We start from the raw sequence: 27,221 nt of genomic DNA, 5'->3' as shown, positions 1-27,221 counted from the left end.
TTGCAAGTTCATCTTTCTGCTATAGCTGCATCGATCTGAGTATCCCCTAGGAAGAACCTTTTCACCACTTCAGTTATTCAAATGTTTCCAGGAGCAAAGAGAACAAGTTCGGCCATCACGCCCATGTGAGGCCTCAATTTGCACTGTCAGTGCACATGACATCTCTTTGAAATGATGCAGAAAACAGAGCTCTAGAATCCAACACTAACAGCCTGCGATTACATACATGTATAAAGATAGTGAATTACAGGTTTTGAAAATCCAAGAAGCCGATGTGCAAATTCAAATGCATAGCTTCGTCATGAGAACCAACCCACACTTTATTCTAAAGGTAATATCATATTTCCATGTGAACCACTCAGTCCAGTTACCTGCGTTGTTCCCATATCTGAAAATGTGCTACAAATACTAGGTGTGAGGAGAAGTGTCACTTAGAGACTTTGGCACTATGGAAATGTGAAGAGATTATCGTTGCACGCACACCAGCAAATAAGCGTGTCCCAGTGTCAAAAGGACCTGTTGCAAGATAGATGGAGCAAACCATCCAAACAAGTTACAAGCGCACAAACTTTTATAGCCTGCTCAGGACCCATTCCACAAGAATAAAAAGAGCAACACTAGCCTTTGTAGCAAGTGTATCACTAACATATGATCGGCCACCACACAGTCTTCATTCCACACATTCCCAAAACATTTTGTGACTACCTATGCAGATTAGAAGGTATAGGCCAGAAGGTTAAGCATTTTTTTTTTGTTGCAGCCACACACATTCTTAACCTAATTTTCCCCACGGGTGGTCAATTACAGCTACCTAATCTATGCATCACGAAAAGTTTCAATTTTCAAAATGAAAAAAATTACCTTCTTGTAGCAATAGTTTTGTAGCTTGGAGCTGCTCTGGATTGGAAGGTGACCGACCCAGTGAAGGGAGTAGGGGTAAGCTAAAAGGCAGAGTCGCAGAATGAAAAAGAAAAAAGCTTCTTCCTACAACACACAGCGAACCTCAGCAGGTGAAAACATTTCTTAAGGTGGCGACCACGGTCTAGGGCATTGTGGGCTGATGTTGGAATTCATAGAGGGCTACTATTGTACCCTCCTGGTTGATAAGAAAAAGAAATAGGGGGTATGGAGAACTGGGACAGTTCCAGTCACTAAATGGCAACATGCTCAGCATTTGAATTCGGTATAGCTGCATAACTCTTGGTGCAGGTAGTAAAATATTTCCTTATAGAATAGCTTGTTAGTCTAAAGTGAGACCATTTAATTGATGAGTATTTCTTTGGATTTGTAATATGTCTTTCCTGAATAGGCTAGTACACAGACTGACGCACTGAAGCTACCTGCACACCCTCCCAGGCTTCTCAAGAATAAAGCTCTGCTATGCAAGCCCATCACACAGACGAAAGCCACCTCCTGCAAACCACACACCCAACACAAGGAGTGTCAGACAGGTAAAAGACTGTTAAAATAATGCTTCATTAGAAATTTCAATGTTTTGTACTCTTTGTAAATGAGATCATGTATCTTTTTGGCTGAGACAGCCTTTCCTAATGTGCGAGTTATTTTTCGAGTTCAATATACATTGCTGTTGTAAACCTAAAGAAATTCACTCTGAATTTGCATCATGATCGCTAATGCAAGTTATGTTTCTAGTTCCACCGACTAAACTAATTCAATAAAATCTCATTTTTGGGGGCTTTTTATTGTGACCTGATGCCTATCATAATGACGTAGTTGGCTGATGTTAAAATTTGGGGGTTTACTTTACTTGACGCAGTTGCTAGAAACCTTGTTAATTCTGCTGCAAAAAATGTGCAATTTATTTGTGCAGCTATTTTGTGACGGAGAGTGGGAGAAGATTTAATTTAAACCGCTTTGAAGCACACATCTCTGATAATTACTGACCTGGGGTGTCTTTCATGGTGCAACCAGACGTTTAACTTCATAAACAAGCGGTGGCATAGCCAATAGGTCTCGCCTTTGGGACCTTATAAGTGTTTAGCCATGCAACAGTTGCATAACTAAATACTTATAAGGTCCCAAAAGCGAGACCTATAGGCTATGCCAAGCGGCCCTGCGGCCGCAAAAGTGAAAGTGATCACGATCAAACATCAAAGCGGCCTTGCGGCCGCGAAAGTGAAAGTAATCGCGGTAAAGCGCGCGCGCCCGCGCACATACACTCTAGCTCTAGGCTGGCCTGGTAGCACTTTTTAGGTCTCGCCTGACCCAGCGCATGCGCTGGTCTGGCGAGACTTATTGAGAGGGCTCCAAAAAGTGCTACCAGGCCAGCCTAGAGCTACAGTGCATGTGCGCGCGCGCCGCTCTTGACCGCGATTACTTTCACTTTCACGGCCGCTTTGATGTTTGATCGCTATCACTTTCGCCGGCCGCTTGGCATAACCAATAGGTCTCGCTTTTGGGACCTATAAGTATTTAGTTATGCAACTGTTGCATGGCTAAGCACTTATAAGGTCCCAAAGGCGAGACCTATGCCAATGCTTGTTGTAGCCCTCTCACTAAGTCTCGCCAGACCAGAGCATGCGCTGGGTCAGGCGAGACCGAATCAATCCATGTGGCATCGCAGTGAGCATCCCAAAAACTCAAAGCCATTATCCTTAGGAACTAAAACTACGTGGCTCGTGCCTACCAGTATTAAAAGTAGTTAACCTTGCTGGTAAGAAAAGTATTGCAACACTCCCTTTCATTTATTAATGTTTCTTGAAAAGCCTTTATTTGCTTGTATATGTAATTTTTCCAAAAATGGTTTCGGCAATATGTAGGAAATTGTTTGCTCCTTTTCCTGCAGTTGCCTTTAGGTTGGCCAGATCTAGATCAAAAATCAATCGGAGTAACACCACTACATCATTTACTAAGAAAATAACACATGCTTTCTTCTACAGAGGAGGAGAAAAAGGTGGAGGCCCCCCCTCCCTCCCCGCCTGTGCCACAGATAGTGGCGGTGCCAGTTCCCGTGCCAGTCTTTGTTCCTGTGCCCATGCACCTGTTCAGCCAATACGCTCCTATTCCGTTTGGAGTGCCACTACCTGTAAGTTGCCTCTGATTAACCTGACCGAGATATGTATATTTTTTGGATTGAAAACACTCTTATTTATAAATAGAAAGCATTTCCCAGAAATGTTACCTAAAACATGATAAAGCTATTTTGCCAAATATTTACTCTGCAAGCTGCTTCATGTGTGTTGGCTTCTTAATATAAGTAAATTTCATTTTCATGTAAACTAAACATGCATTTTCAGATATCTTCTAGACTTTAGTACAGTGCTAAATTGTCTGACTTGTTAATTAACACTTTTGATGGATACATCTGCCAGTGGATTCCTCACCTTCTGAATATCCCCTGCGCCAGCATTCCACTGAACTTTTTTCCCCCAGCACTCCACGCCGACGTGGATGACGTCATAATACATCGGCTCCGCTCGCGACTCCGTATGACGTCACCGGAGCCATAAGAGAACCACGTCGGCGTGATGACGTCAGTTCCACCCATTTTTATGCCTATGACTATGAAGTTATCTTGAATGATGTGCAAGTTTAATTGGGACTCAAAACAAAATTTAATTCATAGATATTTATGGGAACCTGCCTTATCTAAAAAATGACAATGGCAAGAGAGTAATGATGTGACAAGAATTTTAAAGGCAAATAGAGATTTGTACTGAATTCGGTCTGTTTTATTGACAAATGCAGTGTGTTGGGAGGAATAAAGATGTGCCACCCTGCCTTGTACTTTTGTCACCCGCGCCATGTTTCTCCCACATGACTTCTATAATCTGAGTCCCTGGTTGCTACTCTTCCATTTAAAGTGTTATAACCAGAGCTTAGCCTTGTACCTCCAATTTCAGTGAAAATGGTAACTTTTGACAGCAATTTTAGTTCAAGCATAGCCCTATAAAAGTGTTTCCTCCCATACCCTTGAAATGTGTTTTTTTAAACAGCTCCTCTAGTAGAAAGACCCCAGATGAACCTCTTGGAAGACAGGGTGAGTATAGCATCTTTGTGGAAGGCTATAAAAGTGGCTGCCAGTCACGCCCTGCTGCATGAGTGCGCTCAGCATTACACTGGATGGTGTATTGCATGCACAGCTGAACTTTTTCTGCAGTCCCTCAATCGCCTAAAAACTATTCCACCGAGGAATGTTGAAATTCCCTCTTTCTGTTGGATACTTTAACAGCAGATTCCTCACCTTGGAATATTCCCTAGTGTGAGGAAATGGGGTGTATTATATGGTGGAATTTCCCAACCTCATCCTGTAATACACTTACGAACTCCTTTAGGGCAAGCAGGTTTCGTTTGTTAAACCTTTATCTCAACCCTGGGTGATTCTGGCTCTGAGCAGTCAGGCTTACCCAAAGGAAGAAGTGTAAAGCATTTAAACCGCACCAAAACAATTGAAAAAAATATACGAGACACAAATCCGAAACCAATTTATAAAAATATAAGTTTTTTAATGTCATATTGGGCACCAAAACGAAAAAGATCCCCCGGAATGTTCTGGAGATACAGCATTTACAAGGTACTAAAGGTGCTTTTTTTACTTCACCGTGAAGAAGCATTGGCAAATTTGAACAAAGTTGAGACAAACCCTTTTCAACAAACTTGGTTAAGTATCAATCAGTTTGTTGCGTTTCTTTAGGCAAACGACTGTCAGGGAGCCAGTCGGGACCAGCAAGGTCCTCAGACAGTTATCTTTATTTGAGAAGCAGCCTTAAGTTAGTACCAGGTACTATTCTTTCTCTGCCATAGACTCCTATGGAAGTGTTCCTTATACAAGGGATACAGGATGTTGAAGATGCTATGGATGCAATGCTGTCAACGGGACTCTTCCTGTGGTTACTCCTCGGTCGACAGGCTTGCTGAGGCAATCATGGCTACAGGGGTTGACGTCCCCCAAAGTCCTCTTTGTCCTGACAGAAGTACAGTCGCCCGGTATCGTGATAACAGTGGAATTCTTCCTTGGACGATAGATTTCCTTCTGGGTGACCAAGCTGCACTCTGACTCTCCTGGGTTCAGCAGACTCCGGGGCAACTTTGAACATTGGTTCCTGGTCTCTTGTGCTGCACAGCGGTGATTGACAGATCTGGGCGAACAACTTGCCCCAGTAGGCGGCTTCGACAGGTGTGGCCCAGAGCAGCGAACAGGTCATCAGCCAACTAACCGTTGGGTCTCTTGATTCAGATGGGCTTGGGAAACGACTCTTCATGAGCAGAACACAGCATCCACAATCGCGTTTTCTTTGCTAGCCACCTGGTTCAGCAGATGCAGTCTTCGTCAGTATAGCCTCTTCAGTCCTCTTCTCCAGTCCAGCAGGTACAGTCGCTTCTCCTTTGCTAGCCACCCGGTTCAGCAGGTGCAGTCTTCGTCAGTGCAGCCTCTTTGGTCCTCTTCTCCAGTAAGCAGAGATTGGAGTACTGGGTGCCCTTTACAGAGTCAGTAACCAGTGGGCTACTGGATTCCCTACTAGATTCCTTCCTGATGGCACTTCCTGTGAAGTTTGGCATCTGGCTGTCCCTGAATTCTCCATTCTGCTTGTGCTCAGGGTGGCAGAACCTCTTTCTCGGCATATAAAGCTCTCTCGCCCAACCTAGAGGTGTGACTACCTAGGGGGCTCCACTTCTCTCAAAAACTGGTTTGGGAACTGGTTTCCCCTGTCCTCCTTGAAAGCCAGCCTGTCTACTTACGTTATTTAAGCTTGTAGCGCCCACAGACACTCCCAAGGAGTGTCCCGGCGCAAGCCTGAAGAGAGGGAGAGTGGGCACAGAGAGAGTGGAGTTAAGTTAGACAAAAAGATAAGTCTTCACATTTTTCTTGAATAGACAAAAGTCTTGAATGCTCTGAAGAGCCAGAGGAAGTGAATTCCAGGCCGTGGCAGCTCTGACAGCAAGTGAACTGCCCCCACTCTTGTGAGCTGGAAGCAAGGGATGTGGGCGAAGAACTGAGATGATGAACGAAGATATCTGGCGGGGGCGTAGAACAGGAACCTCTTCTGTAAATAGGTGGAGCCGCAGGCATGCAAAGCACGATGGACCAGGGTCAAGGCCTTAAACTTGACTCAAATCAGCAACAGGCAGCCAATGGAATAAGCACAGATGCTGTCTGACACTGCTTCTCATCAGGATGTTAAAAACTAGTCTCGCAGCAGCATTTTGGACAACTTGTAACTTTTTGAGAAGGTAGCCCGGCAAGCCGGCGTACAGAGCATTTGCAAGGTCGGGCCGAGAAAGTATCAGGGCATGAGTCACGGTTTCCTTTGCTGCTGTGGGGAGAAGCGGGAGAACTTTCCTAAGGATTTTAAGTATCCCAAAGCAGTTTCCCGCTAGCTTCTTAATCTGGGTGGAAAAGGAAAGATTCTTCGCGAACCGGACTCCAAGATGTTTTGCGGGTTGCCCGTTGAGGCTGGCAAGGGAAAGTCCGCTGGCCATAAAGTTTCTCTAAACTGGGTGGAAGATCCCATAGAGAAGACTTTCAGATTTATCCTCATTGCATTTAAGCTGTGCTGAGGAAAGGCATTGAAAGACTGCTGCCAGACAATTTTTGTCCAAGGGCATGGAGCACTCTGATTTTCCCCAGGTAAACAGAAGCGAAGTATCATCAGCGTATGCTATAATTTTGGCTCCCAGCTCTTCAGCCAAATAAATCAAAGGAGTGACATACAGATTAAAAAGAAGGGGGCTCTGGGAGGACTCCTGAGGTAAGGAGGAGAACGGGTGAAGCCAAACTTTTTGAGTGCGCCCCTCCAAAAAGGATTTTATCCAACTCAAGGCAGCACCTGAAATCCCCATGTCTGCAAGGCGGATAAGCAGCAGAGAGTGGGGGACAGTATCAAATGCTGCCAAGAGATCCAACAAAATAAGAGCTGCCCTGCCGCCCAAATCCAGACATTCCTGAATAGCTTCCGAGACTTTCACCCGGGGCCGACTCTTGATATCGGAGGCTCTAAATCTGGATTGAGCTGGATGAAGTAGGCCAGCGTGTAAGAAACTGGCTCTATAAATACAAACTACACCAAAATGAGGTATAGTGTGTATGAAGTCCAGGTGTCCCCAGAGGTAGGCAGAAGTTAAAGTTAGATAGAACCTTACTCTCTAATATTGGTAGCTTGGTCGAGCAGTAAGGCAGTATCAGAGGACAGTGTTAAGCATTTGATGTACACACTCAGTCAGCAAATGAATTCCCACACTCAAGAACTGAACTCTAGGCCAATTGTGTTTCTATAAAAATATAAAGTTTATTTTTAGAACCAAGCAAGCCTGGTACAGGTAAGCATTAAATACTTTTCAGTAATAAGTTACTGGATATAGAACAGTTTGAAAATGCAATAGAAATTGTACTTTGTTTGATTTACAGGGGAGCAGTAGTATGCAATACTTAGCAAATACACTACATTGAAATGAATAGGCTTTTTCAGTAAATTGCAGTTAAGTTACTTTTTACGTTACTTTTCTAACTCATTGCTGGATACCTAGATTCATCACTGGGACATTTTCTAGAAACAGATAATTAAACATGTTTTGGTTATTCGCATGATTTTTAAAGAATATTCTCAATTTTCAAAACTCCACACTTAGAAACCTTTTGTAGCAGTGCATTGAAATGAATGGGCTTCTACAGAAAATCGCAGGTAAGTTACTTTTCTAACTCCACGCTGGATACCTAGATTCAGCACTGGGACATTTCCTAGAAACAGGTAAGCAAACATGTTTTGGTTATTTGTGCGATTTTTTTTTTTTTTTTTTTTTTTAACTCTTTTTATTAACATTTCCATTTTGAACCAATACCGCAATACCATATCGTGCTTTATCAAGTACATCACAGTTTGCTCGTGTCAGCCTTTGCCGAGCGCCAAGGGTCCCATTCGGTCTCCTCAGGACCCCAGCACCCTCCTCCTCCACCATACCAAACATCTCGTGTCTTGCTTCCCCATACACCCCCAGTTAGTCTGAATCATCTGACAGGGATTCATCCTGCGGGGGGTCACAAATGTTTCCCCGATAGTCATTCCACTTCCTCCATATCTTAGTCCATTTTTTGGGGCATCTTCTGTGTACATAGACCGATTTCTCCGTCACCATTAGTTCGTCCATACCATTACACCATTTTCGGAGGGTCGGGGCCTGCCTGGCTCCCCACTGTTGCGCAATGTCTCTTTTCGCCAAAGCCATCCCTAGCGCTACCCATGTTTGCACTGTCTGCGTAATGTCTGCTTCCTCCCAGATGTTCAAGATGCACCCCCTTGGTTCAGGGACCAATGTTGCCCCTGTGACTTGCGCAATTGTACGCATGACTGCTTTCCAATATTTCTGGATGTTTACACATTGCCATAATATGTGCCAGAACGTGCCTGGCTCCCCACACTGTCGGACGCAAAGTGGCGTCCTCTTGGATGAGGGATTTGCGCGCCATGACACTATTTACTCGCCTCAGGTTCAGCGCCGTGTTCCGATGCGGCAGAAACCCCGATTGGTCCGGGTGAACCACCGACCCCAGACAAGGCTGGAGCCGCCTCGCTAGCACTTTGGCCAGTATCTTTGCTTCTGCGTTGATCAGGGATATGGGCCGGTAGGACATGCAACTGTTTGGCGGTTTCCCGGGCTTGTGTATTGCTAATATCGTAGCCAAGCGCTGGTCCCTGGGAAGCTCCCCCCTTTCTAAGCGGTCATTATACATGTTCAAGAGGTGGGGTGTTAAGACCGTAACCAGGTGTCGGAAGAGCTCCACTGGGATACCATTAGGCCCCAGAGCCTTGCCCGTGTGGAGTGCGAGTATGGCCTGAGACGTTTCTTCCAGCGTAATGTCCGCCTCAAGCGCCTGCACTGCTGTTTGAGCCAACTTCGGCATTTGGATGTCGTGCAGGAAGGCTCTGTTTTCTTCCATAGTGGCCGTTGCGGTCGGCGTGTATATGCGTTCATAATGTGCCGCCAGTTCCTCTACAATGGCCTTGGGGGTCCGTGATTGGCGCGCCGTGTGGTGTGGCCAGCTCTGCTATCCACCTATTAGCTTTGTCTTTATCTAACCAGGCCAGTAGCTTCCCCGCTTTGTCCCCCTGCTCGTATACTGTGTGTCTTGTGGTCTGTAGTCTAGATTTCGCCTCCTCCCATACAAATGTCTTGTATTCTTGTTGCGCCAGCTGTAGCCCATGTGTTGCCGCCTCCGTAGCGTCGGCGGCGTAGTCCGCCTCTGCCCTTTGCATGTTCTCCTCTAGCGTGTGGAGTTGTTGGCGCTGGCGCTTCTTGTGGTGCGACACTGAGGAAATGGCCTGGCCCTGCAGGACCGCCTTATAGGCTTCCCAGAGCGCCGCTGGCGACTTCACCGTGCGTTCATTCTCACTAAAGTATTGTTTCGTGGTGGTGACCAACATTTTCTTGATCTCTTTAATCGCTAAATAATGTGGGTAGATCGGGAAGAGCCTGCGCCTGCCCGGGATGTCTGATGAGTATGTGAGCATTATTGGGGAGTGGTCCGAGATTCCCCTGGGCAAGTGTTTCACCTCCGCTATCCGTTCCAATCCCAGCATCTGGGTAAACATGTGATCTATCCGCGACTCACTGTTGTGCACCCCTGAGTGGAAGGTATACTGCCTGTCGTGTGGGAATTTCGCTCTCCAGGTATCTATGAGGCCGATCGTATCTACAAAATCTTTAAGTTTCGAACTAGAGCTACTGGGTTCTCTGGGGGGTCGCCTATCCATGGCGGTGTTAACTATGGCGTTGAAATCCCCCCCTATAATCGTTGCGCCTTGTGGGAGCGACAACAGGAATGCGCCCAGGTCCGGGAGCGCGGTACCATGTAATGCTGGTGGGATATATACTGATACGAAGTTGTACCTTTTCCCTTCCCATTGGCCCGCCAATGCGGCGAATCTGCCCTGTGCATCGGTCCATGTCTGTTGTACTATCAGTGGACAGCGCTTATGGATTAATATACCTACACCCCGGGATCCAGAGGTGAACTCCGAATGAACTCCCATTGTTCGAGGCATGTGGGCTGCTGAATTCATATGTGCATAGATCGCCGCCTAGTGTTGGGTCCGGATGTTTGCACGTTGTTGTCCTGGAAGAGTCTTCGAAGTATCCTTGGATAGGTGACTCCTCCCCTGGACTACAGTGCGCATGGGCATCCTCTCCATCCTCAGATTGTTTTTTTCCGCCATTGGGTTCGGATGTGCTATCTTAGCTCAAGTTAGGAAAATATTTTGTCGAGGCCAAAAGGCCTTTAGTTTGCGTCGGTACTGTTTATCGATCAGGTTTCGATACAATCCTGTTAGTTTACTAACTTTCAGCACCGACTTTTTTCGCATTTACCTGTCCATCGACTACTTCGACGATGGAATCGAGGACGCCATTCAAAAGGTGTCCGGTATGCAATGCGAAGTACCCACACATCGACGTCCATCCGGTGTGCAACAAATGCCTTTCGCCGGACCACGACGAATCGACATGCATGGCCTGTGCCCGGTTCCGTTCCAAGAAGACTCTACGGAATCGACGAGCGGCGAGACTCGAGGCGCAGCACGCGGCACCGGCCCCAACAGACATCTTCGACGAGGCCGAAGACGTCGAGGAACTAGAAGTCTTGCCCTCCAGTCCCGTTTCCGAACACGAACCCGGATCGGACGAGGTAGACGAGTCACTCTTCCACAGAGGTGAAGACGACACCGAGGTAGACGACGAGGAGGCCTTAGGGGCCGAAGAGAGTAGCTCCAATGATGAACAAGGCCTACCTGTTCAAACCGAAGAAACACCAGTGCCACAGCCTATGGCTCCGGTCGAGGGATCGCCTTCGGGCCTTACCCGAGACCCATCCCGCAGTTCTTCGGCCCCGCCCTCGGGCCCGGCCTCGGACGTTCAGCGGCAGCCATTACTGCATAAACAAGCTGGTTTCCCTACCACAAAACCGAAACCGAAAGCTGCTCCGGTTCCACCGAAACTGGCGCTGGTCGGATCGAGGCCTTCGACGCCAGCGCAACGCGTCGGCACCGACCGCACCAAGAGAGACTTCGGTGCCGAACTTGAAGCGGGCGACGTTGGAGTCGACAAACGGAAAAAGGCCATCGGCACCGACAAACCTGCTCGGCTACCGGCACCAACGACACCGAGGGCCGTACCGCCTGCTGTGTCTCGCATCGCTCCCTCGACGACACCTAAGCCTCACGTATCGAAGACTTCGACGGTGATCTCCGCACCTCGATTCGATGAACCGCCGGCGCCGAAAAAATCCACGGCCGCCTCTACGAACCTGGCCGGTGCCAAAGCCTCAAAGGCGCCTCAAAGGCGCCCCAAGTACGACCTGGTGCGACGCAAGGCAGCAAAACCACGGCTGTCCTCCAGGACACGTCGGGTTCCGGTTCGATCGGAGCTCCGGCAGCCTCTTCGGTGCCAGCCAACATTACCTTCGGCTTGCCTCCGTCGACAATCCCAAAAATGTTCCAACTCAGGACACGGGTCACCCAACCTACGGTCACACCTGCTGAGACGTCTCCGGCAGGTGTCATCGACGCCGACACTGGCAGGATGATTCTCCACAACCGAAGGATAACTTCGGAGCCGCCATTGGACCCTTTCAGGATCCCACTAAAAAGGAAGTTGCCTGTAGAATCGGAACCTCTCCTTTATGAACCCTTCCATTCATCCTACCAGGATCCACACCGGTTCTCCCCCACACGCTCCGATACGGATGCATTGGAGGACTACATGGATGACCAAGTCCCCTACCATGTAGACACGGACCCTGATGACCAGCAGGACCCTGATCAAACTTGGGGCGACCCTGCAGACCCCAGTGCACCCCTCGATGCACAGGACCAACAACTCTATGGGGCAAAAACATCTCCTACGGAGGATACTGCGGCGTTCAACGCTCTTATTGAACGTGCTGCAAATAACCATGGGGTACAGCTTCACTCTGATACCATCGAAGATGACTTTCTAATGGACACCTTTGCATCCTCAGAAAGACATGTAAAGACTCTGCCAATGTTGAAGGGGGTCCTCAAACCAGCCAAGGACATTTTCAAGGAACCCACCAGGGCACGAGTGATAAACCCCAGGATTGATAAAAAATACAGATCAGCACCTGGGGATCCTACTTACATCAGAGGCCAATTACCACTCGACTCCATCGTCGTAGCGAATGCACGCAAGAGGGCACACTCGCAAACGACAGGTGACGCTCCTCCCCCGGACAAAGAGTCCAAGGTGTTAGAGACCTCTGGCAAGCGAGTTGCCACCCAAGCTGCCAACATATGGCGCATAGCCAACACTCAAGCGCTCCTTGCTCGCTATGATAGAGCGCACTATGACACACTGGAGCAAATATTCCAACATCTCCCTGACCAGTTCAAGGAAGGCGCAGAAATGCTCATCAGAGAAGGACAGCTACTCACGAACGCTTCCATCAAATGTGCACTAGATGCTGCAGACACGGCTGCCAGAGCCATAAACACAAGCGTCATGCTGCGACGACATGCCTGGCTACGGATCTCAGGATTCAAGCCTGAGGTACAAAACAATATACTGAACCAGCCCGTCAACCCCGACTATTTATTCGGGCCAGAGGTTGACACCACCCTCGAAAAGATAAAAAAGGACACGGACACTGCAAAGTCCATGGGCGCCCTACAAACTCAGTCCTTTCGGAGCGGCTCCTTTCGTCGCCCCGGAAACAAGGGAGCAGGTAGAGGACAGGGGTCACAACAAACATATAACAAAGGCAATACACAGACCACCTATGATAAAAACACCCGAGGTGGATATCGTGGCTCCAGTACAAAGGGCAGAGGACGTGGCTACGGCAACACCAGGTCCTCCCCCAAGAACAAGCAGTGACGCCCTCTCCCTTCCTCCCGACCACATAACACCTGTCGGGGGAAGGCTACAAAGGTTCCTGTCCACGTGGAACTCCATCACCACGGACAGGTGGGTCAAAGATATTGTAAAATACGGTTACTGTCTGGAGTTAACCTCCACTCCACCAACAATACCACCAAGAAGCCGTCCTATGTCCTCAGAGCACTTAACGCTCTTACAGCAAGAAGTGCAAAGTATGCTTCTAAAAGGCGCTATAGAGGTCGTACCCATCCACGAGCAGGGTACGGGAGTGTACTCCCTCTACTTCTTAATTCCAAAAAAGGACGGGTCGCTCAGACCTATATTAGACCTGAGACCCCTGAACCAGTACATTCTTTCAGAGCACTTTCACATGCTCACTCTACAGCAAGTCCTTCCGCTTCTCAAGCAGGGAGACTTCCTAGCCACACTGGACCTCAAGGATGCGTACTTTCACATACCCATCCACCCCTCACACAAAAAATACCTCAGGTTCACTGTTCAGGGGCAGCACTATCAGTTCAAAGTCCTTCCCTTCGGCGTGACAACAGCGCCCAGGGTTTTCACGAAGTGCCTAGCTACGGTGGCGGCACATCTACGGAGGCAGCATATACACGTCTACCCCTACCTAGACGACTGGCTCGTTCAAGCGAAGTCAGCCCAGCAATGTGCAAGCCACATGTCCCGCACCATTCACCTTCTTCACAGTCTGGGATTCTCACTAAATTACCCAAAGTCCCATCTCCAGCCCGCACACGTACAACAGTACCTAGGTGCGACTATAGACACTCTGGCGGCCACAGCTCAGCCAAATTTAGTGAGGATCAACAGCATACAACTGCTGATCTCCAAGTTCAAACCCAATCACTCACTTCCAGCGCGAGTGTTTATGCAGTTGATAGGCATGATGGCCTCCTGCATCTTCATAGTCCCGCACGCGAGATTACATATGCGCCCACTTCAGGAGTGCCTAGCACGTCAGTGGAATCAGGCTCAAGGACAGTTAAAGGACCTAGTGTTGGTGAGCGGTCGGGCATACAACTCTCTGCATTGGTGGAATCCACAAAACCTTTGCAAGGGCCGACCATTCCAAGAGCCTGTCCCACAGATAGTACTGACAGCGGACGCGTCTCTCCAGGGATGGGGAGCTCATGTACTCCACTACACAGTGCAGGGACTATGGACAACACAACAAAAGAAGTTGCACATCAACCTTCTGGAACTGATGGCAATCTTCCTAGCCATGAAGGCATTCAAAGTACATCTATGCAACAAGGTCGTGTTGATCCGGACGGACAACATGACCGCAATGTACTACATACAGAAACAGGGAGGAACACACTCTCCACAGTTGTCTCATCTGGCTCAGAGCATGTGGAAGTGGGCCATTCAAAGGAACATGTTCCTCATGGCGGAACACCTTCCTGGCAAGGACAACCAGATGGCGGATCTGCTCAGCAGACACAGCCACCAGATGCACGAGTGGGAGTTACACCCATCAGTACTCCAACCGTACTTCCAGCAGTGGGGTCATCCGGAGATAGACCTATTCGCAACAAGCGAAAACGCAAAATGCCAAAGCTTCGCCGCCAGATTCCCACATCCGCAGTCGCAGGGCAATGCGATATGGATGAACTGGTCCGGCAGATTTGCGTACGCTTTTCCCCCAGCGCCATTGATACCGCTAGTGGCCCGCAAACTCCGACAACACTCCCTGACACTCGTCCTAGTTGCTCCCACGTGGGCACGCCAGCCGTGGTACACCACCTTCCTCGAACTTTCCGTGGTGCCGCATCAAAGGCTGCGGATCAAACCCGCGCATTTGACGCAGAACCATGGAGAGGTTCAGCACCCAGATCCGCAACAGCTGAACCTAGCGATCTGGCTCCTGAAGTCCTAGAGTTTGGCTATCTCAACCTGCCACCTGACTGTATGGACATCATCAAGGAGGCCAGGAGACCCACTACCAGGGCTTGCTATGCAGCCAAATGGAAAAGGTTCGTCATTTATTGCGGTAATAATGACATCAACCCGCTGGACGCATCCATCCAAAACATCATCTGTTACCTCTTACACCTATATCGATGCAATCTGGCGTACACCTCTATACGTGTCCATTTGACCGCAATCTCAGCCTATCTGCAAACCAGGCAGCACCTCTCTCTATTCAGAGTGCCTGCCATCAAAGCATTCTTGGAAGGACTCAAACGAGTCATTCCACCAAGCCACCCACCGGCTCCAATGTGGAACCTCAACTTGGTCCTCACACGCCTGATGGGTCCACCCTTTGAACCTCTACACTCATGCGAGATTCAATTCCTTACCTGGAAAGTGGCCTTCCTTGTAGCGATCACTTCCCTAAGAAGAGAGAGTTAGTGAACTCCAGGCACTAACCGTTCAAGAGCCATTTATACAGGTTCACACCAACAGGGTCGTACTACGTACCAACCCCAAATTCATGCCCAAAGTAATATCGCAGTTCCACATGAATCAGACTATTGAACTGCCAGTTTTCTTCCAAAACCCACAAACTGTTGCAGAAAGGGCACTACATACACTAGATGTACGGAGGGCCCTCATGTACTACATCGATAGGACTAAACCCTTCAGGAAGACAAAACAACTGTTCGTTGCCTTTGCCCCACACCACAAAGGTAACGCCATCTCCAAGGCAGGGATAGCCAGATGGATAGTTAAGTGTATTCAAATCTGTTATCAAAAAGCAAAACGCACATTAACTATTCCACCACGAGCCCACTCAACACGTAAGTTGGGGGCTTCCATGGCCTTCCTAGGAAATATTCCCCTGCATGATATATGCAGAGCAGCCACATGGTCCACTACACACACATTTACAAAACACTATTGCGTAGATGTGCAGTCAAAACAGCAGGCAGCTGTAGGACAGGCTGTTCTCAAAACACTTTTTCAGACCGCTGCAGCTGGCACGGGTAGCCGCCGCCAATAGAGGGCACTGCTATGTATTCTATGCACAGATATGAATTCAGCAGCCCACATGCCTCGAACTGAATATGCTACTTACCAGTATGCATCTGTTCTTGGCATGTAGGGCTGCTGACATTCATATCGCCCTCCCTCCTCCCCGGCGCCTGTCGCAGCTCTCAGAATTACTGCAAGCATGGTCATCACTTTCTGTATCTACTCCATCACTGCCACAATGGCGAAAAACAATCTGAGGATGGAGAGGATGCCCATGCGCACTGTAGTCCAGGGGAGGAGTCACCTATCCAAGGATACTTCGAAGACTCTTCCAGGACAACAACGTGCAAACATCCGGACCCAACACTAGGCGGCGATCTATGCACAGATATGAATGTCAGCAGCCCTACATGCCAAGAACAGATGCATACTGTTAAGTAGCATATTCATTATATCCCCATCTGTCTAAGGCTTGACATGCAGAACCCACCAAGTGCGTTTCCTGCAGCAGTGCTACCGCCGGCCCCTTTCGTTTAATGTACTGTAATACCAGCCCCCGTTTAATCTTGTCCCCCAACCTGTTGACATTCCAGGACAGGACCGCTAGGTGCTTGCCAGTACTGGTGTGGTCAGTGGTATGCGGATTGTCGGTCGTCCCTAAGGTCTGTTCCGTGTCCGGCCCCATGTGCTATCGTATATGCGATGTACAATGAACGGTGTGTGGAGAGTCTATGCAGATGCTGACTGAGCTTGCGGTATGCAGATAAAACCTTGTGAACCAAAACCCCCTGTAAACACCCCATCCCCCCCCCCCCCCCCCCCCCACCTCCCTGCTGCCCTGCCCGGCGGATCCCAAACTACCCACCACCCCCAACTGAGCAGAGTGCTTTGTCCCCATAACTGTGTACTTGCGTGCCAGGGGGGAGATGCCAGTTGCACCCAGTCTTAGTCTCCCCCTCAGAGCTTCATTATGTCCACGGCTGTGAAGAGGGCTCAGGCTCCGGCCGTACAAGCCTCCCCCTCAGCTTTCTTCAGTATGGCGCCGTCTCCAGCCTTCGTAGGCCCTCTGTTCCATCACCGGCGAGAGGCCCCGGAGAGACAGCCAGGTGCAACCTCCAGGAGCGACAGAGGTCGTCGTGCCATTTCCGCTGTCTGGCGAGCCCCACGTTCATATCGTACTTGGCACGGTGTCATAGTCGTCCGTCCGCCCCCTCTTGCGATGGGTCCGATACCTCCGCCCTGTCCGCGGACTGTCCATGTCTCTGCGCCGCTCCCGTGCGTCCCGTTGGCTTCCGCCAGCCCTCCAGCCATTCCGTGGCCTCCGTCGGGGACATGAAAAACCAGGTTTTGCCCTCCGCCTCCACCCGGAGCTTCGCGGGGAAGAGCATTGCATACTTCAGTTCTCTCTTCCGTAGCTCTTTCTTCACGTCCAGGAAGTCTCTGCGTTGCTTCGTTACCAGCGCTGTGTAGTCTGGGTATATCTCTATTTTGCTATTCTCCACTCGGAGTGGGGGAGCGACTCGCGCTGTCTGCAGAATGGCGTCGCGGAAGTTGAATATTCTTGCTAGTATAGGCCGTGGTGGGGCTCCCGGTTTGGGCGGCCCTCCTGGCACCCTGTGCGCCCTTTCCACTGAGAAAAACTCCGACAAACCTCTAGGTTGGAGTTTATTCTTGACGAGGTCTTCCACAAATAAGTCCAGCGCCGGACCGCGCACGGTCTCCGGCACTCCCACTAAGCGGATGTTATTGCGGCGGGCGCGCCCTTCTTGGTCGTCCAATTTCGCCTCCAGTTGTTTCTGCGCCTGTTCCAGTGACCTCACGTTGTTTGTGAGCAGCGTGGTCTCCGTGGACAGGGTGGCCGTCGTGTCTTCCACCTCCTTCAGCCTGTCGTTGATTTTTGACACGTCTGCTCGTAACAGTGTAATGTCCGTGGAGATCGTACCTATCGCTGTTTGCATTTGCGTCAGCGTGCGCATTATATCCTGCAGGGTAATCTCCCCGGGCTGACCGGCCTGCGCTGTGTCCTCACTCTTCCTGGGAGTCTCTGGGGTCTGCGAGCTCTCTCTCCGGTAGGCATATTTGTCCAATTTGCCTGCCTGCGGCCCCCGCTGGCCTTTCCCCCCCCATGGTGCTTACTCCGTCTCGCGGTGTAGCGGGCAGGTCGGTAGTCGCCGCTGCCAGACTGCGCCTTAAAGGTCAGCGCTCGGCCTTTCGGTTTTCCCTTCCCTCCTCGCCTCCGCTTGTGCAGGGGGCCGTTATCCAGAACGCACCCACTCTTCTCAGGTCGCGACGGGGAGCACCATATGCAGCCCACGGTGCGTTGTGTCCAGTATGTGTCCCTGCCCCAACCCGGTAGGACTGTGCGGGGGGGGGGGGGTTAGGCGCTTGTTCTGATCACCAGTGTCGCCCCCGTCGCCACGGGATTCCCGGCCACGTTCCGAGGGAGTTCAGGCTCACCAACACTTTCTGCTTTCAGTCCCGACCAACCCGGGGCACGTCCGGGCCGCAGATCCAGACAGCAGGGCCCCTTATCCGCCGGTGCCGGGGGCGGCCGGCCGGGACACCCCTGTCACCCGTGTCCGGGCCGCGCGACCTCGTCTCTACTCCTCTGCGTGTGCCCCGTCCCACAGTTCGGCCTCGCACTGTAGGGCACTGAATGTCACGAGGCCCTGGTCCACGTCGGTCAGTGCTCCCACGTTCCGTGCTCCGCTGCCGCTTTGCCTCGTCCTACGCGGCGTCCTGGTCCTCGAAGCGGGTCAACGCTGCGCGCCACCTCCTCGGCCGCGCCCGTTCACTCTAGTCCCCGGTCGCGGTCCCGGGGAGTAGGCCGCACCCCCGGCCTCGCCGATGCTGACCCTGCGGTGGCACCCTCAGCTCCCAGACGGCACTCGAACGGCACCGGAGCCTCCCGATAGCCGGCGCAGCTGGTCCTTGTCGCCGTGGACGCGGATAAGTGGCAGGATTGTAGGGGAAAGAGACTAGTGAGCGCGGAGCTCTCCTAGGCTGCGGCCATTGCTGTCGGCTGCAAGCCACGCCCCCATTTGTGCGATTTTTAAAGAATATTTTTAGATTTCAAAACTTTTTGGAGAAAAAGTGTCAATGTTATCCTATGGAAGGAAAACAGGTTAACGGTTCACAGGTAAGTAAACGGCTGTGGGAGTTAAGGTTCTGGGGTTAGACTCGGGGGTCTCCCAGGGTAAGTGATGCACTGTTGCACCCTCAGTGGCACTAGGGCGGCCGGGTGCAGAGTGCTGAGGCCTAATGTTATCCAATTGAGGATAGGAGGCATCCGGTTGGTGGTGGCTGGCAAGCATGCCACTGGGTTCTGGGAGCAAAGCTCCTAGGGTTTAGCCCAGGTCAAGTTGGGGACCAAAGTAGCACTAAAGATGCACCCTCAGCGACACTAGGTTGGCCAGGTTTTGAGGGCGGGTGCCCCGTTGTTTTCAATGGTGAACCTCCGGGACAAAGAAACACTGCAGGCTCGGGGACGAGGGTTTTCTGGGTGCGACCACCACTTCGAGGGCTAAGTTGGGATGTCATGGGTTGGTTAGGCACCGTCGGTTGGGGCACACAAGGCTGTGGGGCGTCTGGTGCAGGGGTGCCTTGGGACGTCGGATTTTCTTCTCTGCTGTGGTCGCGGTGGGGGGGAGGGGTCCTCTGGATTGAGGCTGCAGGCGTCGTGTGGAGGTTTGAGGGAGGTCAGGGGTCACCGGATGTCTGGTCCGGATCGCCAGTGGGACCTCCTCGTTGTGTTTTTCCCCTCGGGCCAGGTTCGGCGGGTGCAGAGTGGGCTGAATTCGCGGTCTCTAGCTGGCACCTGAAGCTGCAGTTTAAACACGTCTGGTGTTCACAGGAGAAGCAGTCTGGGAAGTGAAGGCAGGTCCTCCGGAGTTTGTGAGGTTGCTGGCTGCTGGACACGCCGGGATTTCGCAGGAGCAGGTTCAAGGGGAGACAGTGCTGGGGCCAAGTCAGTGGGCGTCGTCCTCTTGTTAGCTCTGCACTGCACTTTGTCCATCTTCTTTTCTTCTTGTAGGTAGGCTGGATCTGAGGAAGGAAGGTTCAGGGTGCCCTCTAAATACTAAATTTAGGGGCGTTACAGGTAGGTAAGGGCAAAGACCAATGGGTCCCTTCCCTGGGGTGGGTACACCCCCTATTCTGGCGCACTCCAGTGGGAGGGGGCAGGAGCCTGTCTCTGGTTGGCTGGGTCCCCCCCACCTTCAAGATGGCGGGGACTCGAGGTTGTGCTTCACCTCGCCTCCCCCACCTGAATGGTGGAGTTGGCAGAGGTGGGCACACCTCTTTCTCACTTGTTTTTTCTGCCGGTTCTCCCGCCCAAAGTGGGGGTAGAACCAGTAGGGACCAGTTGCTGAAAGCAGCAAATGGTCTGGAGAGGCTCACAAACGCGGCATGCCTTTGAAGCTTCTCCTTCCTGAACCCTGCATATCCTGGTGGAGGAGGTTTAGCACCTCGTCTCAGGATGTGCATTGGTTCAGGCCCCCGAGAGCAGCAAGCTCTCGACCCAGGGGTCTAGAAACATGTCTGATGGTGGCAGCCTAAGAAGCCACTCAGTCAGGTCACTAGGAGTTGGTTGAGTTTCAGGGGGCATCTCTAAGATGCCATCTGTCGTGCATTTTACATGAAAACTCACAATTGCATCAGTGTGGGTTTAATGTGCTGAGAAGTTTGATACCAAACTTCCCTGTCTTCAGTGTAGCCATTACGGTGCTGTGGAGTTCGTAATGACAAACTCCCAGCACCATATACTCTTAATGGCAGCACTGCACTTACAGTGCCCAGGAATGGACTTGGGCACCGTAGGGGTACATTGCTCATGCACCTGTACCTCACCACTGGCATAGGGCACCCATCTAGAGGGGTGGCTGGGCAGTGCCATGTTGACTCTTCACTTTGTTCTGCACCACGACACGCAGCCTACAAAGGCAGTGTGTGAGTGTCAGGGTGTGAGAAAGTGGGTTTCTGTTGCAGTAACCCCCCCTTTTTTTGCCTAATAGCTGATGCACTTTTCCTTGTTGTGCCCTGGGCTCCTGCCAATCAGGTGCCCAGGGCCTATGTTCCTTCCTTAAAACACACAAACTCCCAATTGGCAAACCCTGGCCACATGTCAGCCCCTGGTAAATGGTACCCTAGGTACCCAGGGCCTTGTGACCAGGGAAGGCCTCTAAGGGCTGCAGCACTCCTTGTGCCACCCTTAGAGGCCCTGTACCCTTACACACACACACTGCCTTTGCAGGCTGAGTGTCTGGGTGCAGGACAAAACAAAGAGTCGACATGGCACACATCTCTGTGTGCCATGCCCATTACCTATACTGCCAAGGCATATGTCAGCCACCCCTATGGCTGGGTGCCTTATGCCTATGGTGTGGGCACAGGAGCAGGAGCCCTGTGCCCCTACAGTACCCAGGTCCATTCCTGGGCACTGTAAGTACAGTGCTGCCTTTTACAAGTACATGGTGCTGAGAGCTCGTCAAACACGAACTCCACAGCACCATAATGGCAACACTGAAGACTGGGAAGTTTGGTATCAAACTTCTCAGCACATTAAACCCACACTGATGCCAGTGTGGGATTTAATGTACTAAGCACCCCAGAGGGCATCTTAGAGATGCCCCCTTACAGCTAACCTACAATCCACGTCTGCTCTGAGGCTGCCCAGGCTGCCACACAGCAGACACGTTGCTGGACCCCTGGGTGGGAGAGCCCCTGCTCTCCCGGGCCTGCAACAATGCACATCCTGGGTGAGGTGAGAAATCTCCTCCCCCAGGATGAGCAAAGGGAAGCTTCAAAGGCATGCCGCCAGTTGGAGTTTCCCCAGGCCACTGCAACCCCCCACTCTGGCAGGAAGCTTGGCCGGAAACCCCATACAAGGACAGGGGATGTGCCAGCCTGCCCACCCCACCCCTCAGGTGGGGGAGGCGAGGTGAAGCACATCTCCGGGCTCTCGCCATCTTGAAGATGGGAGGCCCTACCCTATCAGGATTAGGCTACTGCCCTCCTCCCACAGGAGAGAGGCAGGATAGGGGGTGTACCCACCCCAGGACAAGGACCCATTGGTCCCTGGCCTTCACCTACCTGTAACGCCCCTAAATCTAGTATTTAGGGGCCCCCTGAACCTTCCTTCCCCAGATTCCAGATAGAAAAACGACAAGAAGAGCAAGAAGAACAAAGACCTGCCCTGCAGCTGCTAAAAAGAGAAGAAGACACCAACTGCTTTGGCCCCAGCCCTACCGGCCTGTCGACTCTCGAACCTGCACCAGCGCGGCATCCCACGTGGCCAGCAACCTCACCAACCCCGGAGGACCTGGCTACCCTTTAGCTCTAAGCCCCTGGGACTCCCACGAGTAGAGGCTCTACTCAAGAAACCTACCTGCTATCCCTGGCACCAGCCCGGGACCGCGGACCCAACACACTCTGCACCAGCCAAGCCTGGCCAGTGCCGGAGTGGACAAAGACCCTGAGGACGACCCCACGGCGACTGTGACCCCGAGTCCGGCACCCAAGGACCCCCCTCGACATCCCGGAAGAAGCCTGCAGCCTCAGAACCAAGTGCCACCCCAGCCGCGATCAACCAGAGGGTAAGATTCCCGACGTCAAAAGGCACCCCTGCACCCGGCGCCCTGCGACCCCCTGTGCCCAATCCCGGGGTACCCACCTAACCTACAACTACCCAACTTACCTCTCGAAGTGGTGGTGGCACCTGAAACATCCTCGTCCCCGAGCCTGCAGCCTCTTTCCAAACCGGAACATTCCCATTGATTTCCATTGAGCGCCCTAAGGCTCAAAAGCACCCTGCACCCAGCCGCCCGAGTGGCCCTGGCAGTGCCCTCTCTACTCTAACCTACTTCCCCACTTGCCCTGAGTAAGTGACCAGGAGCCCAGCTCCCACAGCCGCGTGGCTTGCCAGACAGCAGCCACCAACCAAGGCCCCCCTATCCCTCATAGGATAACATTGGGCCCAACTCTCTCTGCACCCGGCCGTCCTGAAACCGCTGAGGGTGAACCAACTGTACTTACCTGACACTGGGGGACCCCTGAGTCCATGCCCGGAATTTCAACATTACCAGTCGAGTACTTACCCTTAAACCGCTAACTTCATTTTCCTCATAGGGTAACATTGACTGGCTTTTTCTTCAAAAATCTTCTAAGTGTGAACTTTTCAAAACTGCAAAAATTCACCAAAAATCAGCCAAGTGACAAAAACGAATTTACTCACCTGCTCCTAGGTGAGCTCCCAGTGCTGGATCTTGGTGCCCAGCCCTGACTCTGAAAAGTGCTCACAACTATACTTACTGCTAACTCATTTTTTCTCCCATAGGAAACCATTGTCTGCTTTTCTGTGAAATTTCTTCTAAGTGTCTACTTTTGCAAATTTGAAATATTCTTTTAAAATCGTACCATTTCTGCAAACGAAATTACTTACCTGCTTTTGATAAGGACCCCAGTCCTGGGTCTAGGCACCCAGTCCTGAATTACTAAAGTAACGATTAAGTACTCTACCTGCAATTTGAAATTCTTGCCATAGAGATCCATTGAATGTTTTCTGTGAAATATTTTCTAAGTGCTAACTTTTGAAATAGCTAAATATTATTTAAAAATCATTACAGTTATTAAGTCGACTTTCATCACTTGATTCTGAATACTGACCCCAGGCTGGTTCTAGGATCCAGACCTGGAATTCCAAAAGTAATCTGAAAAGTAATTTATTACAAATAACCTGAATTTACCATTGAGTTCAATGCATTGTTATGTTTAGGAAATAGGATTGTTTATTGCAACCAACTGTGACTGTTTACACAAATTTATTGCTTGAAACAAAAGTATTTATATTCAACCTCTCATTCTGAGAAAGTATATTTTTACCCCCTTTGTGGTTCTAAAAATAAAACAAGCATATATTTTATATATACAAATCATTGGCCTAGAGTTCAGTTATTGAGTGTGTGAAACCATTTGCTGACTGAGTGTGTACAATAAATGCTTTACACTGTCCTCTGGTACTGCCTTACTGCTCGACCAAGCTACCACTTTTGAGAGTAAGGTCATACCTAACTTTGACCTCTATCAGCCTCTGGGGGACTGTGGACTCTGTACACCCTGTACCTATTAGGGAACAGTATATACAGAGCCACTTTCTCACATTGGTGGATCAGCGGTGGGATACAAACTTGCATTTGTTGGACTACTTGGTTACCATCTGATCACACGACAGAACTCTTAAAAATTGCCTTTAGAATTCTGATTGGTTTTTCCAAAATTACTAAAAGTCTTGCTAGGGCCTTGCTTAAGTCCCATTAGAATTTTAGAAAAATAAAAGTCACTATAGTCAGGGTAGAGGGTTAGAACTGTCAGGTTAGAATGTCTCAAACAAACCCAGCTATTAGTGATAATAATAACATGGACCTGGTGGAGGAGCTCGACCTCACACCTTACTTACACTTGTCTTTCAAGGAATTGAGGTCCTTATGTAAACTCAAAAATTTACAAATGGGTCAGCATCCAACCAAACAAGGGCTCCAGGAGCTCCTGGCTGAGTATGCTAAAGACCACCCATCTGAACATGGTGATGGCCAGTCAGATGAGGAAAGGGAAACAGGGGAGGAGGACAGCAACCTCCCCATACTATTCCCTAGGGAGGAGATGGCACCCATACCCTCCAACTCAAGACATAGCATCTGGGCACCTAGAGACCACACAGGTGGCTCTGGTCCCAGAGACAACACTGGGGGTCCCCCCAGTGAAGAGGACAGCCTTATGAGGCTGGCCAAAAGAATAGATCTAGAGTCCAGGCTCCTGGCTCTAGAAAAGGAAAGGAGAGAGATGGGTTTAGCACCCATCAATGGTGGCAGCAATAATAAAAACAAGGATAGGGAGGAAACTTCTGACCTTAAAATCCCCAAAGGGATTGTCCCTAAATTTGAGGAAGGTGATGATATCACCAAATGGTTCACAGCCTTTGAGAGGGCTTGTGATATCAGGAAAGTAAAGAAACCTCTCTGGGGGGCACTCCTGTGGGAACTGTTCTCTGGTAACTGCAGGGACAGGCTTCTGACTCTCTCTGGGCCAGAAGCAGGATCCTATGACCTCATGAAGAAAGCTCTGATTGAGGGATTTGGATTCACCACTGAGGAGTATAGAATTAGATTCAGGGGGGCTCACAAAACCCAGACCCAGTCCTGGATTGATTTTGTAGATTTCTCAGTGAAGACACTGGATGGTTGGTTAGCTGGACATGGTGTGCAGGATTTTACTGGATTGTACAATTTATTCATGAAGGAACATATTTTGAGTAACTGCACAAATGAAAAGTTGCATCAGCATTTGGTAGACCTAGGTCTAAAATCCCCCCAAGAATTGGGAAAAAGAGCAGACCACTGGGTCAAGACTAGGGTGACTAGGACGTTCACTGGGAGGGACCAGAACCAAGGGGTCCCAAAACCTCCCCAGAAGAAAGAGAGTGAACCCCTTGTGGATAAAAGAAAGGAGTCCCAGGTAGCCCCCCAAAAACCTGACCAGGAGGGTGGGCCCAAAGACACCTCACAAACTAAACCAGGGTACCAAGGTAAGAATTGGGATCCCAACAGAATATGGTGTTTCAACTGTCAGAAGGCTGGACACCACACCCAGGACTCTAGCTGTCCTAAAAATAAGGTTCCTAGTACAGCTCCAGGGGTGACTAGTGTAGCCCCAGGGGTTGCCAGTGTAGCTTGGGAGGGAGGGTCCTCAGATGAGGAAGTCCTCCTAGCTTTCAACTGGGGAATGGGCCCAAGAAGCAAGCTGGAGATCCCAGAAGGAAGTAGACACTTCCACCACCTACTGGTGAATGGAATCCCAGCCACTGCCCTGAGAGATACCTGTGCCAGTCACACTGTGGTACATGACAGGTTGGTATTCCCACACCAATATGTCTCAGGGGAAACAAGAAGGGTAAGAACTGTCCCAGGGGGAGTCACTGTTAGGCCTGTGGCTATAGTGCCCCTAGCCACAGCTGGGTCCCTTAGATGGAGGAAAGTGATAGTCAGTAAAAACCTCCCCCTTGATTGTCTCTTGGGGAATGATCACTTAGATGTGGAACTGAGCCAAAGAGAGGTGCTGGCCCAATGCCAGGCCTCGCCCAAAGAACCTGTGGGGGCTCAACCTGCAGTCAGTGCAGCTGAGTCCCAAAAGAATGAGAAGAAACAGGGTAGGAAAGGTGGGCAACTGTTAGCCACAGTTCCAGAGAGCCAGGGAGATGCTATCCCAGTAAGGGAAAACTCCCACAATGGCACTGGTAAAGCCCCCCCTAGCCAACAGCAAGACCTGACTAGTCAGGCAACTGTCCAGCCTGAATTAGTGGCTCCTCAGGTGGCAGAACAAGGGGTAGAGGAGGGGTGTTCCCTACCAAGAGTAGGGACCCCCTATCCTCAAACAGACCAACAGCCAGGACCCAAAGAGAACTATAAAATAGCCCCCTCACTTGCCAGTCAGGAGCTAAAGGTATGGTACTGGGCACTGACAGCTGTCAGCAGCCTCTGCTGGGTGTTAGCCTTCATGGCAGCCCTATCCTTGGCATGGTGGCCTAACCCCCTGCCAAATAGCAAGTCAGGCCCCCTGACCTTATTGGTCATGGTGGGGTTGCTCAAGCTGTGGGTAGCCTCTGTGGGTAAGCTGGGCCTAGCCCTGGCTAAGTTAGAAACTACCGAGGTATACACCTCTAAACCCAAAATAGAAAGATGGGACCAGGACAGTAAAAGACAAGGAGAGGAGCCTTGGGAGTTAGGTCCTGAAACTAATAAGACAGGCCAGCTCCCCAAAGGGATTGACCTAGGCAGAAGGATGTAAGGCAGAGTAGGCCCTGCAACTTTCAAACCACTTCCCCAACTCTTCCTCGCCTGAAAGACTAGGTAGACTCTCCCAGCTTTGGCAGAAGTCTCCTGGCCTTTGGGCTGGGGGGGGCTTGTGTGAGAAAGTGGGTTTCTGTTGCAGTAACCCCCCCTTTTTTTGCCTAATAGCTGATGCACTTTTCCTTGTTGTGCCCTGGGCTCCTGCCAATCAGGTGCCCAGGGCCTATGTTCCTTCCTTAAAACACACAAACTCCCAATTGGCAAACCCTGGCCACATGTCAGCCCCTGGTAAATGGTACCCTAGGTACCCAGGGCCTTGTGACCAGGGAAGGCCTCTAAGGGCTGCAGCACTCCTTGTGCCACCCTTAGAGGCCCTGTACCCTTACACACACACACTGCCTTTGCAGGCTGAGTGTCTGGGTGCAGGACAAAACAAAGAGTCGACATGGCACACATCTCTGTGTGCCATGCCCATTACCTATACTGCCAAGGCATATGTCAGCCACCCCTATGGCTGGGTGCCTTATGCCTATGGTGTGGGCACAGGAGCAGGAGCCCTGTGCCCCTACAGTACCCAGGTCCATTCCTGGGCACTGTAAG

General features: G+C 50.6%; 1 protein-coding gene across 10 annotated transcripts in view; it reads left to right on the top strand.

Annotated features, from left to right (window-relative positions):
- ZMYM4 (zinc finger MYM-type containing 4) overlaps positions 1-27,221 on the top strand; it is a 1,418,124-nt gene that overhangs the window by 929,580 nt on the left and 461,323 nt on the right. For all 10 annotated transcript variants that reach the window (XM_085648002.1, XM_085647995.1, XM_085647996.1 and 7 more), the window contains 2 exons: positions 1,310-1,451; positions 2,901-3,046. In XM_085648002.1, the coding sequence (XP_085504128.1) occupies positions 1,310-1,451; positions 2,901-3,046 (288 nt within the window). The remainder of the gene's footprint in view (positions 1-1,309; positions 1,452-2,900; positions 3,047-27,221) is intronic.

The sequence above is a fragment of the Triturus cristatus genome, chromosome 3_2, assembly GCF_964204655.1.
Source record: "Triturus cristatus chromosome 3_2, aTriCri1.1, whole genome shotgun sequence".
NCBI lineage: Eukaryota > Metazoa > Chordata > Amphibia > Caudata > Salamandridae > Triturus > Triturus cristatus.
The sequence above is the reverse complement of the archived record's forward strand: the minus strand, read 5'-3'. Positions and strand labels throughout refer to the sequence as shown.